Source organism: Schistocerca americana, chromosome 1, assembly GCF_021461395.2.
Source record: "Schistocerca americana isolate TAMUIC-IGC-003095 chromosome 1, iqSchAmer2.1, whole genome shotgun sequence".
Taxonomy (NCBI): Eukaryota; Metazoa; Arthropoda; class Insecta; order Orthoptera; family Acrididae; genus Schistocerca; species Schistocerca americana.
Genome location: NC_060119.1, coordinates 1,234,288,143 through 1,234,305,181, shown reverse-complemented (window position 1 = coordinate 1,234,305,181; position 17,039 = coordinate 1,234,288,143). Strand labels below are relative to the sequence as shown.

General features: G+C 38.2%; 1 protein-coding gene across 1 annotated transcript in view; it reads right to left on the bottom strand.

Annotated features, from left to right (window-relative positions):
• The window catches only part of LOC124598389 (Down syndrome cell adhesion molecule-like protein Dscam2), a 449,350-nt gene that overhangs the window by 73,203 nt on the left and 359,108 nt on the right, over positions 1 to 17,039 (bottom strand). The window contains exons 26-27 of the mRNA XM_047135997.1: positions 8,327 to 8,503; positions 2,606 to 2,794 (exon numbers count right to left, since the gene is read on the bottom strand). Of these exons, the coding sequence (XP_046991953.1) occupies positions 2,606 to 2,794; positions 8,327 to 8,503 (366 nt within the window). The remainder of the gene's footprint in view (positions 1 to 2,605; positions 2,795 to 8,326; positions 8,504 to 17,039) is intronic.

Sequence of the window (17,039 nt, the reverse complement as noted above, 5' to 3'; positions counted from 1 at the left end):
TCCTCAATAAATAAATGTGAGTAGACTCTAGTACCTGTAGAGTACAAGTGCCAAAAAAGTGCTTCTTGTTGGTGCCAAAATAAAACGTTTCTACACTGCAGTACATATTAAAGTTTTTGCATTTAATAGAATATTTTTATTAATTCAGGTTGTATCTGGTCCCAACTCGTTAGGATAAATGAGGTTCTTATATACTACATTTTCTTTTTCATTTTGTAAAGTGCACAGTTGTACATTTATGAACATTTAAAGCAAGTTGAGAATCTTTGCAATATTATTGTTATATATAAAAACAAAGATGAGGTGACTTACCGAACGAAAGCGCTGGCAGGTCGATAGACACACAAACAAACACAAACATACACACAAAATTCAAGCTTTCGCAACAAACTGTTGCCTCATCAGAAAAGAGGGAAGGAGAGGGAAAGACGAAAGGAAGTGGGTTTTAAGGGAGGGGGTAAGGAGTCATTCCAATCCCGGGAGCGGAAAGACTTACCTTAGGGGGAAAAAAGGACAGGTATACACTCGCACACACACACATACCCATCCACACATACAGACACAAGCAGACATATTTCTGCATATGTCTGCTTGTGTCTGTATGTGTGGATGGGTATGTGCATGTGTGCGAGTGTATACCTGTCCTTTTTTCCCCCTAAGGTAAGTCTTTCCGCTCCCGGGATTGGAATGACTCCTTACCCTCTCCCTTAAAACCCACTTCCTTTCGTCTTTCCCTCTCCTTCCCTCTTTTCTGATGAGGCAACAGTTTGTTGCGAAAGCTTGAATTTTGTGTGTATGTTTGTGTTTGTTTGTGTGTCTATCGACCTGCCAGCGCTTTCGTTCGGTAAGTCACCTCATCTTTGTTTTTATATATAATTTTTCCCACGTGGAATGTTTCCTTCTATTATATCAATATTATTGTTAGTTTGTTTCATTCAATAAAATAATCTAACAGAGTAATTAAGTGTATCTCATAGCTAGTTTTGCTCAAATATCAAAATATCTCACAGCCGTTATCTTTGATCAAGTATCTAAAAGTGTGTTGTTTCAAATAATTTGAAAATTATAATACTTTTTTTAAATATTATTTAGTTCAATGACTGTCATTTCTTGGCATACCAACAGAACAAATGTTGCTCTAAGACAGAGGATGTAGTGTTTATTCAATACAAAAAACACACACACCTATATCAGTGTATACTATGGAATGAACTTCATCATGGAGAAATTTTATACATACATAATATATTGGCAGGAAAAGACACAAATTTTATGTAATAAAATAGTAAAATGAAAGATAATTTTTGAGGTTACAGAATCTATCATTTTTCTCCGTTATAAAACTAAAGTACTATGACTGATTCAGTGTAGCCAAATATAATGGATATAGGCAAAGATGTAAATATCCTTTAACAATTTATTTCACATACATTGATAAGCCAAAATTATTATGACCACTGCCCACTGCAAGATGGATGCTGCCTGGCGGTGTTACAAGCATGTGGCATGGTTAGGAAAGTATGTACATAGAGCAGAAGTACATGGGCAGTCATTCTAGTGAAGATGCAGGCTGCAAATGGGGAAACCCACTGACATAAGTGATTGACTGTTATGACCTGGAACTTGGGAATGAGCAACTCAGAAAGAGCAAAGCTGGTCACTGTTTGCATGCTACTGTCGTGAGCATCTATGGAAAGTGGCTGAAGGACAGTAAAACCACAAGTAGGGAGACAAGGCATTGGGCACCCATGTCTCATCACAGAGTGTGGGAGTCAGAGGTGTGTCTGCTCTTTAAAGCATGATAGGTGACGATCTCTGGCAGAACTGATGCCACGCTACTTTACTGGTACAGACACAAGTGTTTTAGAGCACAGTGTTCAGCACACATTGTTGAGCATAGGTCATTACAGCAGACAACCTGTATACATGTTCCCAAGTTAACCCAACAACACTGTAAATTGTGATTTCAGTGGACATAGGATCATTGAGACTGGACTGTGGATAAAAAGAAACATTTCACCTGGTCTGATAAATCAAATTCCTTGTTACACTAGGTTGATGGTCATGTCTAGACATGCCATCATCTAGGTTAATGAATGTACAAAACATGCAGGTCCCATTGAGATGTAGGTCAGTGTGGTCAGTATTATGCTGAGAGAAACATTTGCCTGGACTTCCACAAAATCTGTGGTAGTAGTCAAAGCGCCATGATGGTTGTGGAGTATGTGAATATTATTGTGGACTACTTGATGTCTTCCATGACTGACGGCATCTTCCAGCGGGATAACTGTCCATGTCATAAGAACAAAATCTTGCTACAGTAGTTTTTGAGGATTATTGTAGTTGACTCACATTGATGCCTTGACCATGGACACTCCTGGACATCAGCACCACACTGACGAATCAGTGGCCTGTAATTTATGAGAAACTATGTGACCTGTACATAGATATAAGTCGTATAACTGTCAAAATCTACCAAGAACTTGTTGAACCCATGCCATGCAGAATCACTTTCGAATTGACTCCAAAGTAGATCAGTACACTAGTAAGCAAGTGGTCATAATGTATTGGCTCATCAGTGTACAGATTCAGTGCTTTCACATACCTAATATTGGTGTTCCTCCATCTTTGATAGACCTCCACTGTAGTTCAATGTTGTTATGATCTGAGCCTGTAGATTCAAGCAATGGTGGGTCAGGTGTCAAGAGCACAATAATTTTGTATGTAATGTGGTCCTCGCCAAAGAGATTTTTTGCAATGCAGGTATAGTTCCCCTCACTGAGTTTTTCCATTTCTGCAACAGAGATGTTGAGCTATTGTCTTCTTCATTTATATAACAATAAGCAAATTAAGTAATTTCATAAGAGTGAAGACATTATTATTGTGCATATGCAAAAAGACTACTCTTTATTTTATAGCAAGTTGTAGAATGATGAAGTGTTTCCAGTTATGTATCTTGGATAAAAGTTGCAAGTCATAAACTCTGAAAATACGAAAAGTACTCGTTATGACGTAACTTCAAGACATTTAAGCATATACATTGTTTAGGTACTTTAAACAACATGTTCAGAAGCTATGATGTCACATGTTTGTGTTACTCTAACAGTAATGAAGTTAAATGCAATTATTGAGCTCATCAACAGCTATGGGTAACCACAGATAGTCTTAAAAAGAAAAGCTGAATGAAAATATCCTTTAAAGAAATTCTTACTCAAATTTTTGGCACATTCTAGCCAAGTCAGTGTACTATTAATATTAAAAACCTGAATATTAATGACTTGGATATCACCCTGAGGTCCTGTGTTCTTAGGCTGCATTCCTTTGCATTTTATTCTTCTGTTTTCCTTGGTATTTTTTGATATAGCACATTTTTTGATGTCCACTCAAATTACGTGTCTATTTTTGCACAAAAATGGACTTGTCAGCTTACCTGGACAACCAAGAATATGTTGCCTGCTTTGCTCTTATTTACTTTCATTTTATTTATGAGAAACAAAGTCTCAACCTCATCAAATAGGACAACAGTTACCTTTACTGCTTAAACTCCACCCTTATCAAGGAGAACAAGATTGTGTCATGTGTAAACTGCAAATTGTGGCCGTTAGGACTCAGGTCATTACCAAAACTGAGGAACAGGAGCATGTGTTATATGTATGACATCTGAAGGTTAAAAATTGTTTATCTACAGTCGTGCTGTGAGTTTTACGTTATCATCTCATTTGTGTTAAAAGTTTTTCATAAAAATACCTGAATCAATCTTTAAAACTATGGTCCTAGGGTCAGTTACTTAGTATGTCAAAAACTCCCAAATTTAGGAATGAAATGAGCACTCATGATGTTTAAAAGCAATCAAAACTTATGAATATCAAGGTTTCAGGACCTGATGGAATTTTAACACTAAGTATGACAAGCAGTTAATCCATTTCTTCACAAAAGAAGATAAAAACCTTGTGCAAAGAGAACAGTCTCATATAAGAGGAGACATGTAATCAGGGAAGTGAATATTATTTTCAAATGTTCAAATTTTTTTTTTTTTTTTTTTTTTTTTTTTTTTTTTTTTTTTTTTTTTTTTTTTTTTTTTTTTTTTAGATCAGTGTGTGTGTGTGAGTTGCATTTGTGTGAGTATGTATGTGTAGATTTGTCATTTTATTTTGATGAAGGCCTTACTGTCCGAAAGCTATATTTGTGACAGTCTTTTTGTTGTGCTTATTTGAAACTCAGCATCTCCGCTATATGGTGAGTAGCAACTTTCCTTTTCACAATGTTGCTATATTTTCTATGTTATATTTTCTGTCAAGTTCCACAACCATGAGAATTACATTACTTTTGGGTCTACAGAATGAAACTGAATCTAATATAATCAAAAAATATGTTCTAATCTAATTTTTAAAAAAAAATGTGGATTACTCCTATTAATAAGAAGATTTAAAGGAAAGATGTAAATATGAAAAACTGTGTTCCAGTATCATGAATTATTCTATGATGCAGGATACTGGCGTATATTGTAAATTTGAATATAATGAAAAGCTTTGGCTGAAAGCTCAAGATTGGTGTAGGAATTGCCTATTTCCAGATATACGAGGTGTGATTGGAAAGTTTTAAAAATGGGCTTGTAATTGTACAATGGTGGTACTTACATGCTACTGTGATGTATCATCTTCAAAATAGTCCCCTTCTGACTGAACATACCAACTCCAATGGTGTTTCCACTTTTGGAAACATTCCTAGAAATTTTTTTCTTCAAGTATGTTAAGGACGCTCTCTGTATTTACCTGAATGTCTTCAATCAAGTCAAATTGCTTCCCTTTCAGTGAAAATTTTAGTTTAGGAAACAGGTAGAAGTCCACAGGGGCCAAATCAGGGGAATATGGCAGGTGTGGAGGCACAGGAATGTTGAATTTGGTCAAAAATTCAACGATGGAGAAGGCACGATGAGCCGAAGCATTGTCATGTTGTAGCACCCAACTGCTGTCTTTCCACAATGCAGGCCTTTTCTTCCGCACCTTTTTGCACAAAAGCTCAAGGACACATTTGTAGTATTACTCGTTAATTGTCTGTCCTCCAGGGGTAAATTCATGATGCACAATGCTGGTAGAATCGAAAAAATTCACCAACACTGTCTTCACCTTTGACCGACTTTGCCATGCGTTTTTTGGTCGTGGTGAACCTGGAGTCTTCCACTGTGAGGACTGCACTTTCGTTTCGAGATCATATCCATATACCCATGATTTTTTACCTCTTATTACCCTATTTAAGAAATCTGGGTCATTTTTAGTCTGCTTAATCAGATCTTGGCACACTTCAAGTCGGTATTGTCTCTGGTCACTTGACAACTTTTTGGAATGAATTTTGCGGACACTTGATCTTCAGTTAAAACTGCCTAAAAACTTAAATTAAGTTCATCAGCCATCTCCATAATTGTAAGCCTATGATCAGAGCACACTAAGTCACGAACTTTTACAACATTTTCATTTGTTTTTGAGGTGGAAGGACGGCTGGACCATGGTTCATCTTTAAATGATTTGCGGCCATTTTTAAATCTGTTGAACCAGATAAAAACATTTGACTGGCTCAGACAATTATCTCCAAAAGCTGTTTTTAATAGTTTGTAAGTCTCAGAAGCTGATTTCCCTGTTTTAAAACAAAATTGTTGCTCTGTTTTTACGTCCATCTTCACACAAATGATTTGCGGCCATTTTTAAATCTGTTGAACCAGATAAAAACATTTGACTGGCTCAGACAATTATCTCCAAAAGCTGTTTTTAATATTTTGTAAGTCTCAGAAGCTGATTTCCCTGTTTTAAAACAAAATTGTTGCTCTGTTTTTACGTCCATCTTCACACAGACAGAATCCGGCAACAAGCCCTAACAGACCTGCCCTCAACCAGCTGCCACAATGAACTGAAGAAAGGAAACACAGTTTCCTGTCAGAGGGCATTCAAGGACAAGGCAATGACTCAGTCCCCACCCTCCTTGTACCTGCCCACCAAAACAGTAAGCAGTAGTGGAACCATTCTTAAAACTTTCCAATCACACCTCATAAAATCATGCAAATTTTGGACAGATACTAAACTGATAGATTCTCTATTCATGTAGAATGAAGTTCAACACTGTACCACAGCATTAGCTGGTACCATGATATGTGTTATGAACATTGTCTTTCAATGTATGTGATTGATCCACAGATTTATACAAACAAAAGAGGCAGAAAGCAGTTCTCAATAGGCATTGTTCATCAGAAATGAAGGTAATTGCAGGCACACCCAAAGAAAGTGGGTGAATGCCAATATTACTCTTAATAACTATAATCAACTACAGGTATAAAATAAGCTCCACCACGAGATTGTTCTTTGGTGATACTGTTTTGCATGGTAATAAATTATTGCTGGGTAACATTCTTACACTGTTACATAGTTACACAGTTACATAGTTACACTGTATTCATACAAAGACAATGAATGGTTTGTCATCTAAAATGACAGATGCAATTCTCATAACAGAAGAGAGAAAATCCTGCGGCTGTTAATTGGAGCCCTACGTAGATATCTTAGGATTCCTTTAGTTCAAACCCCCCACCACCCTCTCTCTCTCTCTCTCTCTTCCAATGCATCTTTTAAGATGAAACTGAATGAGATTGGAATACATACAGAAGTACACACAGTCATGTATCCCTCATTCCATACATACAGAGTGATTTTGCTGAATTACGACAAACTGCACGAAATAATTCCTGAGAGGATAATGAACAAAAAGGGCCATAATTATAGACATATTGCAATAAATATATTCCAACAAAGGTACACCCACTTGAAGGTGAAGATAAAAATATCTTTGATGATGCAAATTTCAGTGATTGAAAGCACATGTGACAACAGTTTTGGCAAGTGGGAATGTTCTGCCTGTACTTGTGTTTTAGCTACATGACCAAGAGGGCAGTGAGCTAGAGTAGTAGCCACATTACACTTTATACCACCAAAGGCACATCTTCCAGCAGGGGAGGCAGGGTCGCCTACAGAAACCACAGTTATGCCTCACCTGTGAGGCACTGTTCCAGGATGACTGGTCCCATGAGATGATCACCAATCATCTTTGTCCACACATTGAGGCTGAACCAGTGCTGATTGATTGCTGCTTGTTCCCTGTAGCCCACAGGTGGGTGTAGTGAAGGTTGAGATATCGTAAAGGTAGCCTCATCTGTGAATAGGATATTTGACAGAAATCCTAGCAGCATAGTGGCCTATGTGATGAACCAGTAACAAAACATTTCTGGAGAGGCAAGTCCATTCATAAATGAGGTCTGCACATGTTGTAACTAATATGGACAGTAGCACTCGTGGTTCCATGGTCCACATGGTCATCTGGCTTACTCCAAGCTGATGGGCCATCTGTCAGGTACTGATGTGGCTCACTATCAAAGATCTCTTATCTCCACATTTAAAGTGGGTGTCCCTCTTTTGGAAAGCACATAAGCATATATGACCTTTCTTCCTCCTTATCCTATGAGGGTTTGGTTCCTGAAGTTTGCCTCCATTTAGGATAATCATCCTATATATGTTCAGTGAGGGATAGAGGACTGTATCTGTCCGTATTCTAATATCATTCCCTTGGAATGCAATTCTGGTCATCTGTTTATATGACTTTTTTGCTGCTTATCATCTCAGGGATTGTTATGTATTGTTTGTTGCCATTTAGCAAAATCATCATGCTTCTGGAAAATTACATGAAGTGGCCACAATCATCATCCGCTAATTATACAGTGGTGTTATGTGGAATATATATTTAGATACAGAATCAAACCCATTGTTTTCATTATTGGACAAACTGTTCCACACTCTAAAGAAGTCCTACCCCACCCACTGTATTCACCAAACATTGCTCCCTCTGACTACCATATCTTTGGATCAGCCTGGCTAACCAGTATCTCTGGTCATATGAATAAGTGCAAAATTAGAGCAATTCATGGATCTGCTCAAAAGATGCTCAGTTCTTCTGCTGTTGGATTTTTATGCTAACTGAAAGATGGGAGAAAGGTGTGGCAAGTGGTGGCCAATACTTTGAATTACAAATTTGTTGTAAGTTTTTCACAATAAAGCCTCAAACTTTAAGATAAAATGGCAGAATCAAAGTTGTAGACCTAATATTTTATTTCATATTTTAAACTATACTTATGACTAGAAGACAATATTTAAGAACATTTCAACAATTATGTGAATTTGGAACCTGTTTTTTTTTCTTTTATTTTGTGATAATCACAACTACTGTGGAACTTGAAGCAGTAGAAAGCATGCATGTATTTAGAGTAGAGCAAATATTCTGTAGCACATACTTATAATGTGAAGTGAATCCTGCAGTATTCTGGTTCTTGAGTCAGATTCAAGTACACGCTTCTTATAAAGCCACTGAATATTTGGTGTAGGGTTGCCAACAGCTAAGCAACTAAGACTTGTACTTGATTTCAGTGGCACTTTGAGAACTTGTGAGAATGATGCAATACGAGCTGGAGCTGTAAATCACAATGACAACAGTGAAAATTTGTTATTAGTTGAGGGTAATTAAAAAAAGATAAATACTGTATTATTGAAGTAAAAGAATATCTCATATGATAATCTCATAAATGCAAACACCAGAAGAGATAGTTTCAGTCATGAATAAAAATGATTAAATAAGACACTATGTACTGGTTTAAATACATCACTTTGAAATATCAGTGGTTGATGAACTGCAGCTGAAAAGTAAGCATCTCAGACAAAAATTAGTTACCCCAAGCACACATCACACTGATACCATTTCTAGCAATGATAGACATCTCAGTTAGGAATGTAAAATCCTTCAAGTATGCCATGTTCAGTTGAAATCACTCATTTGGGGTTAGATCCCATACAGCTACCAAATTGTGAGGATACTGATTGGTATTTTTCAATTACTTCTCCAGACAGTCCCATAGGTTTTCTAGGAGATTAAGATTGGGTGATTTAGTGGACCAGTCAAGGTGAAATAGAGTGCAAGGATGTTTATCAAATAAGAATGCATGGATGCATGCCGGACTGCTAACATGGCTGCTGTCACCTTGGAACACAGGAATGTCCACATCATACTCATCACACAGATGTGACAAAGGGCAAGACTTGCTCTCAGAGAATGTTTAAATAAATATTCTGTTTCATGTTCGTGGTAACCTGAATGAGAGGTTCAAAGTCATGGAACAAAAAGCACTCCAAAAACATCAAAGAACCAAATCTGGCCTAAACTTCACCTTGCATGCACTGTAGATTAAATGTCTCATTGGGCTGTTGGAGCATTTAATGCCCTGAATCATTTCTGTGCAAAAAGTGCATGATGTAATAAGACAGACTGAGTTTCAGATATTACAGAATACAATACATACAACTGACAGAACACAACAGAATTGTCTATTTCATTTTTCATAGTAAATCTCCCAATTCTTATATTATCTCACAGTACTGCATTGGTTCTATTCAGTTAAAACTCTGCCAGAGTGATCCCATCCCAGAAGTCCAGTGTAACTTCCAGTCACTGCTTAAAACTTTAGGCCCTCCCCAGAACCTCTCCCCTGAATAAATTTCTCTCATCACCCCTATGACACCCTGCATACCCAACTTCAACATGCTCCCCAAAATACACAAACCTTACAATCCTGAATACCCCTTGTAGCTGTTTATTGTCCCCCCACTGAAAGAATGTGGCCCTAATTGACCAGTGCCTGCACCAAATGCCAAAAATCTAGACTCCCACATCAAAGATACCAACCATTTTCTCCACCGTCTTCCCACCATCCCCACTCATTTATTTCCTGAGCCCCTACTCATCACTGTTGTTGCCACTTCTGTGAACACCAGCTTTGTCACTACTGAACACTACTCTCCCAATGTCTTTCAGGCACCAGATCCATAACCTCACTCATCATAAACTTTACTAGCTTAATCCTAACACACAACATCTTCCCCTTTGAGGTGAAAGCACACAAACAAATCTGTGGAACGGCCATGGGCGTCCACATGGCAGCCTCCTATGGCAACCTGTTTATGGGTCATCTAGAGAAAAACTCTCTAGCTCCCCCAAAACTCCAAATCCCTGTTGTGGTTCAGGTTTATCATATCTTCATGCTCAGGACTCATGGCCAAGATGCCCTTTTCTCATTCCTCATTCTACTTGTCCTCAAACTAGTGTGCCACTTTCCTGGATGATGATCTCCTCCTCTCCAATGGCTCCATACATTAAACCACCAACAGTGCATACATTTCAACAGCTGTCATCCCTTCCACAGCAAAAAAACCATCCCAGACAGCATGGCCACTGAGCGACACTGTATCTGCAGTGACAAGAAATCCCTTGCCCTTTCTGCTGAATGTCTCACAAAGGCTTCACAGACAGGCATTACCCCCAGACCTAGTCCTCAGACTGATTTCTCATGCCATATCCCCACACACACCCTTCATCACCAAATACCATCTTGGACAGGAACAACTGAACCACATCCTTTGTAAGGGCTTTATTTATCTTTCATCATGCCTTGAAATGAGTGACACCCTATGGAAGATCCTGTGCAACAGCCTAGTCCATCCTTATGTCATTCCCAATCCCAATACCTTGCCACAGGGATAATATCCCTGTGAGACCACTCCAATCAACCCACCCAGCACTGCCTATTCCAGCCATGGAAAAGGCTTATCCTACACCATCAGAGGCTGAGCCACCTACGAAAGCAACCATGTTCTATACCAGCTCTGCTGCAGTCATTGTGCTGCTTTTTATATTGGTACTCATATGGCTACCAACCAGGTGTCCATCAGGATGAATAGTCAGTGTCATACTGTGGGCAACAGTAAAATGGACCACCCTTGGCACAACATGCAGCTGAAAGTAACATGCTTGATTTCATGGCTGTTCCACAACCCAGGCAATCAGGATCCTCCCCTCAATCATAGGTTTTCTGACTATGCCAATGGAAGTTATTTTTACAACACATTCTGTGCTCCCAAAGTTATCCCGGCCGCAACCAGCAGTAACCTACTGTCCCCCCACCCTCCGCCCAAAAGTTCCCACACCCTCTCTGCTATTATCTTCCCATTCATGTCCACTCATTCTCATTGTGTGGTGCTCTCTGCCAATGCACCCACCAGTCTTTTTTCCTTTCCTGCTCCCCACTGCCCCTCTTCCCTCTGTCCTCCATTGACTCCTGACACTGACCCTAGCAGCCTTGTCCTGCTACCTCCTAGTCTATGCATGCTCTACCAGACAATGCTTTTCTCCCTCACCACCCATACCATGCTATCCGTCCTCCATTAACACAAGCAAAAGTTCTTATTTGACGCACTGGAATATAAATGGCTTAAGTTCTAAATCTCCTAGCAGCCTAAGCTACAAACTCGATGAGTTACAAATTCTTCTCTCAGAATGTGAAAACATATAAATTATTTTAGGCTTAGCTGTAATACAATAAATATTTTAAATAAAATTGAAAACTTCAATGTTGCTACCAGCTATTGCAGGGAGAAAAAATCTCACAGAGGTTGCTGCATACTCCTGGACTCTTCTGTAAGCTATGAAGTGACAACAGATTTTAATTGTTTAAATCAAGAGAGCATATTCAAAAGCTGTTGCATAGAGCTTAAAGACTTTAATATGTTGATAATTTCAATTTATAGAATTTTGGAAAGGGCTTTAGTCACACCATTCCTCTCTAAATTCCAGTGCTTGCTAAATAAGCCAAAGAAAGAAAAGAAGGAAAAAAATCATAATAGCGCCAGATTTTTAATATAAACACTGCAAATGACAATAAAGAATCAACAACATTTATTAATTCAATTAAAAAGTCTGGTTTTAAACTAAATTTTTTGGAGTTCACCAGAGAAAATATTCGCTCAGCAACATGCATTGATAACATTGTAACAAATTACTACTTTGAAAAGAAGTTTCAGTAAAACAAATATTGAAATATTCTGTGAGAAACTAAGTAAAGTTATTTGGTGTTTTGGGGATGGTGGTTCAACAAATGATAACTTAAGTACATTCTTAAATAGTTTTCTTGAAGTATTAATAATGAAGCTTTCCCACCCAGATCATATTGCAACAAAACATCAAGTAAGATAAGATGGATCACACCAGGAATAAAAATGTTGAGTGAGAGGAAAAGGAAGCTACACAATCAACTGAAGTACAACAAAGATCCTGATTTTGTAAAATATGTTAGAAACTATAAAATTATTTTTAAAAAAGTTAGGAAAGCTTCAAAACAAATGGCAAACAACAAATTCATTCTAGGGCAGAAAAATAAAACAAGGGCTGTATGGTTTTGTAGTTAAGTCTGAATTAGGTGTCCAAAATCATAAACAAGACATTTTAGAAATCAAACTGAAGGAAAAATTGGTTGTAAATCCAGCTGAAATATCTGAGTGCTTCAATGAGTACGTCATAAATGTAGCAAAATCTGATTTAGACATAGCAAATTACGAGCAGAAAGTAAATGGTTTTGGGTTAAAAGGCAACACCAGTGAATGTCTCAAAAAATTCAGCACAGTCTCAGCAAAATTGGTTGAAAATGTCATACTCTCCTTAAAAGACAAAAACTCTGCTGGCAGGGATGGGATACCCACCAAAATAATTAAAAAAGTATACAGCATAACCGCTCATCCTCTCTCTCTCTCTCTCTCTCTCTCTCTCTCTCTCTCTCTCTCATAATAAACAAATCATTTCAAGAAGGTTACTTCCCTGATCTCTTGAAATACGCAGAAGTAAAACCATTGTTTAAAAAAGGTTCAAAAGATGATATGGGAAATTATCGCCCCATCTCTATAGTCCCTGTCATATCAAAAATATTTGAAAAAATTGCTGCTTTACAGATACAAAGCTTCATAACACAGAATGATATCATTTCACATAACCAATTTGGCTTCCAAAAAGGCAAAAACACAGTAGGTGCGATAAATGAGTTTATCGAAAAAATTACTTCATCACTAGATAGGAAAGCTAAGGTCACAGAAATATTCTGTGATCTTACAAAAGCATTCAACTCTGTAAACCATGCCCTGATGCTTTTCAAACTCAACAGGTATGGAATAAGGGATGTTGCTTTGAAATGGTTTGAATCATATCTCTTGGAGAGGAAACAAAAGGGTAGTAATCACATCAAATGGAGCAGATCACTTCTCAGGATGGAAAACTGTGTCACAAGGCGTTCCTCAAGGCTCATCCTTGGACCCTTTTTATTCCTGTTCTATGTAAATTACTTGCCCCTCAACATAAATACTCATTTAACCTTGTCTGCAGATGATACTTCTGCCCTAGTTTAAAATGAAAATTCTGACAATATGCCGTAGAGTGTCATGAATACATTAAGTAGCCTGGAAACATGGTTCAGTCAAAATGACTTAAGGCTAAACATTTCAAAAACCCATGTGATGAGTTTTAAAACCAAACATTCAAAAAAATGAAGAAATCTGTGTCACTCACAACAATAAAAAATTGGAAGAACTTGACTCAGTCAGGTTCCTGGGAATAAACTTAGCCAGATCTTTGAGTTGGAATTCTCATATAGAATATCTAGCAAATGAATTAAACAGCCTTGCATTTGCAATGGAAATTTTAGCCTGTGCCACTGATATGGCCACCAGGAAAATAGCATATTACAGCTACTTTGAATTGGTTATTCGATATGGAATAAATTTTTGGGGAAACTCGGGAAATGTTACATGAATTTTAGAGTTGTAAAAAAGAATCATTCGCAACATGTGCTCTGCACAGCCGAGGGCATCATGTCGACCATTATTTAAAGACCTAAAAATATTAACTGTCACCTCTTTATGGATCTTTGAGGTGGTTCTTTTCCTACACTGCAGAGCTGACCTATTAAAAAAAATCATTTTGAATACTCATATGACACAAGACATAAAGAGAACTTTATGCTCACCTCTCATCACTTAAAACTGCGTGCTCAGAATCCGCCATGAAAATTCACTACACAATAAAAGGGTGTGACATAATGAATATGAAGATAAATACTTTAAAAATTAAGATACATGAGTTTCTAACTGAATAATGCTACTCCTCTGTGGAAGATTTCATGAGTGAGAAAGTGATACTTTGATCTTGATCCCTAAAATGGAATAAAAATTTATGATAGTTATAGTAGACGTAAATACTGTAAGTTTGACAAATTGCAAGTAAGTAAATGCTCCACAAAGTATTATTGTAAGTGTGACAAAATTTTAGGTAAGCAAATTGTAACCTTGACATGTCTCCTGTACATCAGACTTATGTTCTGAAATTTTGTAGGTTATGAGATGAATAAAACACATTTCACGTAGCAATGAGGTAAAAGAAATTATTCAGATAATGAAGGGAGACGAAAATTTAATAGTCATGGGTGACTGGAACTCAACAGTAGGAAAAGGAAGAGAAGGAAACGTAGTAGGTGAATATATGGAATGGGAGTAAGGAATGAAAGAGGAAGCCGCCTGGTAGAATTTTGCACAGAGCATAACTTAATCATAGCTAAAACTTGGTTCAAGAATCATAAAAGAAGGTTGTATACATGGAAGAAGCCTGGAGATACTGGAAGGTATCAGATAGATTATCTATTAAATAATACTACACATTGATCTTGCCAAAAGCCGAGAAGCAATTCTTCTTGGTGTTTTAGTTCTCTGGGGCACTCTGGGATGCTCTCTGGTGCACTCTGGGATGCTCTCTGGGGCACTCTGGGATACTTTCTTTCTCTCAATTTGATGGGTTCTGCTGATTCTGTGATTATCTATCCCTTATTTTTAGATCCTTTACCTCTTATTTTTAATTTTATTGTTCATTATAAGGTTGCGAAGCATCCTTATGTATCTCGTGAAACTTTTTTTTTTAAAAATTGTACCTCTACTTTAATTTTAAACTCTTATTTTTTAGATCCATAAATTAATTATTTATTAATTATCATTTCTGTGTGGGTTGCAGGGGTTCTGACCCCTGGGGAGGTAGGTGGGTGTTCATGCATGGCTGTGTGCGCCGCCATATTTGCGGGTGACCTTGAACGGGACTTAATCGCAGCACGAGGCGCCTGGGCGGATCGCGATCTAGTTTTAACAGAGCGCAATCCGCTGGAAAACTCAGCTTCCGGTGATGCCATGTTGGATTATCAGCGCGCTACTTCCTGCCGCGCCCAGCTAGCTTCTAATTACCAGCAGGAAGTGTGACGTGTGGCGCTGCTCTTATCAGTGCTTGCAGCCAGCTACTGCTTGTTTGGAGGACTTGTAGTGCAGGAGTCTGCACCTCGTGGTCTCGCGGTAGCGTTCTCGCTTCCCGAGCATGGGGTGCTGGGTTCGATTCCCGGCGGGGTCAGGGATTTTCACCTGCCTTGAGATGACTGGGTGTTTGTGTTGTCCTCACCATTCATGAAAGTGGCGATATTGGACTGAGCAAAGATTGGGAATTTGTACGGGCGCTGATAACCGCGCAGTTAAGTGCCCACAAACCAAACATCATCATCATCATTGTAGTGCAGGAACCAGATTTTAAATTGTAAGACATTTCCAGGGGCAGATGTGGACTCTGACCACAATCTATTGGTTATGAACTACAGATTAAAACTGAAGAAATTGCAAAAAGATGGGAAACTGAAGAGATGGGACCTGGATGAACTGAAAGAACCAGAGGTTGTAGAGAGCTTCAGGGAGAGCATTTGGGAACAATTGACAAGAATGGGGGAAAGAAATACAGTAGAAGAAGAATGGGCAGCTTTGAGAGATGAAATAGTGAAGATAGCAGAGGATCAAATAGGTAAAAAGACGAGGACTAATAGAAATCCTTGGGTAACAGAAGAGATATTGAACATAATTGATGAAAGGAGAAAATACAAAAATGCAATAAATGAAGCAGGCGAAAAGGAATACAAATGTCTCAAAAATGAGCTCGACAGGAAGTGCAAAATGGGTAAGCAGGGATGGCTGGAGGACAAATGTAAGGATGTAGAGGCACATATCACTAAGGGCAAGATAGATACTGCCTACAGGAAAATTAAAGAGACCTTTGGAGAAAAGAGGACGACTTGCATGAATATCAAGAGCACAGATGGAAACCCAGTACTAAGCAAAGAAGGGAAAACAGAAAGGTGGAAGGAGTATATAGAGGGCCTATACAGGAGCAATGTACTTGAGGACAATATTATGGAAATGGAAGAGGACGTAGATGAAGATGCAATGGGAGGTATGATACTGCATGAAGAGTTTGACAGAGCACTGGAAGACCTAAGTCGAAACAAGGCCCCGTGAGTAGACAACATTCCATTAGAACTACTGATAGCCTTGGGAGAGCCCGGCCTAACTAAACTCTACCTTTTAGTGAGCAAGATGTATGAGGCGGGCGAAATACCCTCAGACTTCAAGAAGAATATAATAATTCCAATCCCAAAGAAAGCAGATGTTGACAGATGTGAAAATTACCAAACTATCAATTTAATAAGCAACAGCTCCAAAATACTAACGCGAATTCTTTACAGATGAATGGAAAAACTGGTAGAAGCCAACCTTTGGGAAGATCAGTTTGGATTCCACAGAAATGTTGGAACATGTGGGGCAATAATGACCCAACGAGTTATCTTAGAAAATAGATTAAGGGAAGGCAAACCTATGTTTCTAGTATTTGTAGACTTAGAGAAAGCTTTTGACAATGTTGACTGGAATACTCTCTTTCAAATTCTGAAGGTGGCAGGGATAAAATACAGGGAGCAAAAGGCTATTTACAATTTTTACAGAAACCAGATGGCAGTTATAAGACTCGAGGGACATGAAAGGGAAGTAGTGGTTTGGAAGGGAGTGAGACAGGGTTGTAGCCTACCCCCAATGTTATTCAATCTGTATATTGAGCAAGCAGTAAAGGAAACAAAAGAAAAATTCAGAGTAGGTATTAAAATCCATGGAGAAGAAATAAAAACTTTGAGGTTCGCCGATGACATTGTAATTCATTCAGAGACAGCAAAGGACTTGGAAGAGCAGTTGAATCGAATGGACAGTGTCTTGAAAGGAGGACATAAGATG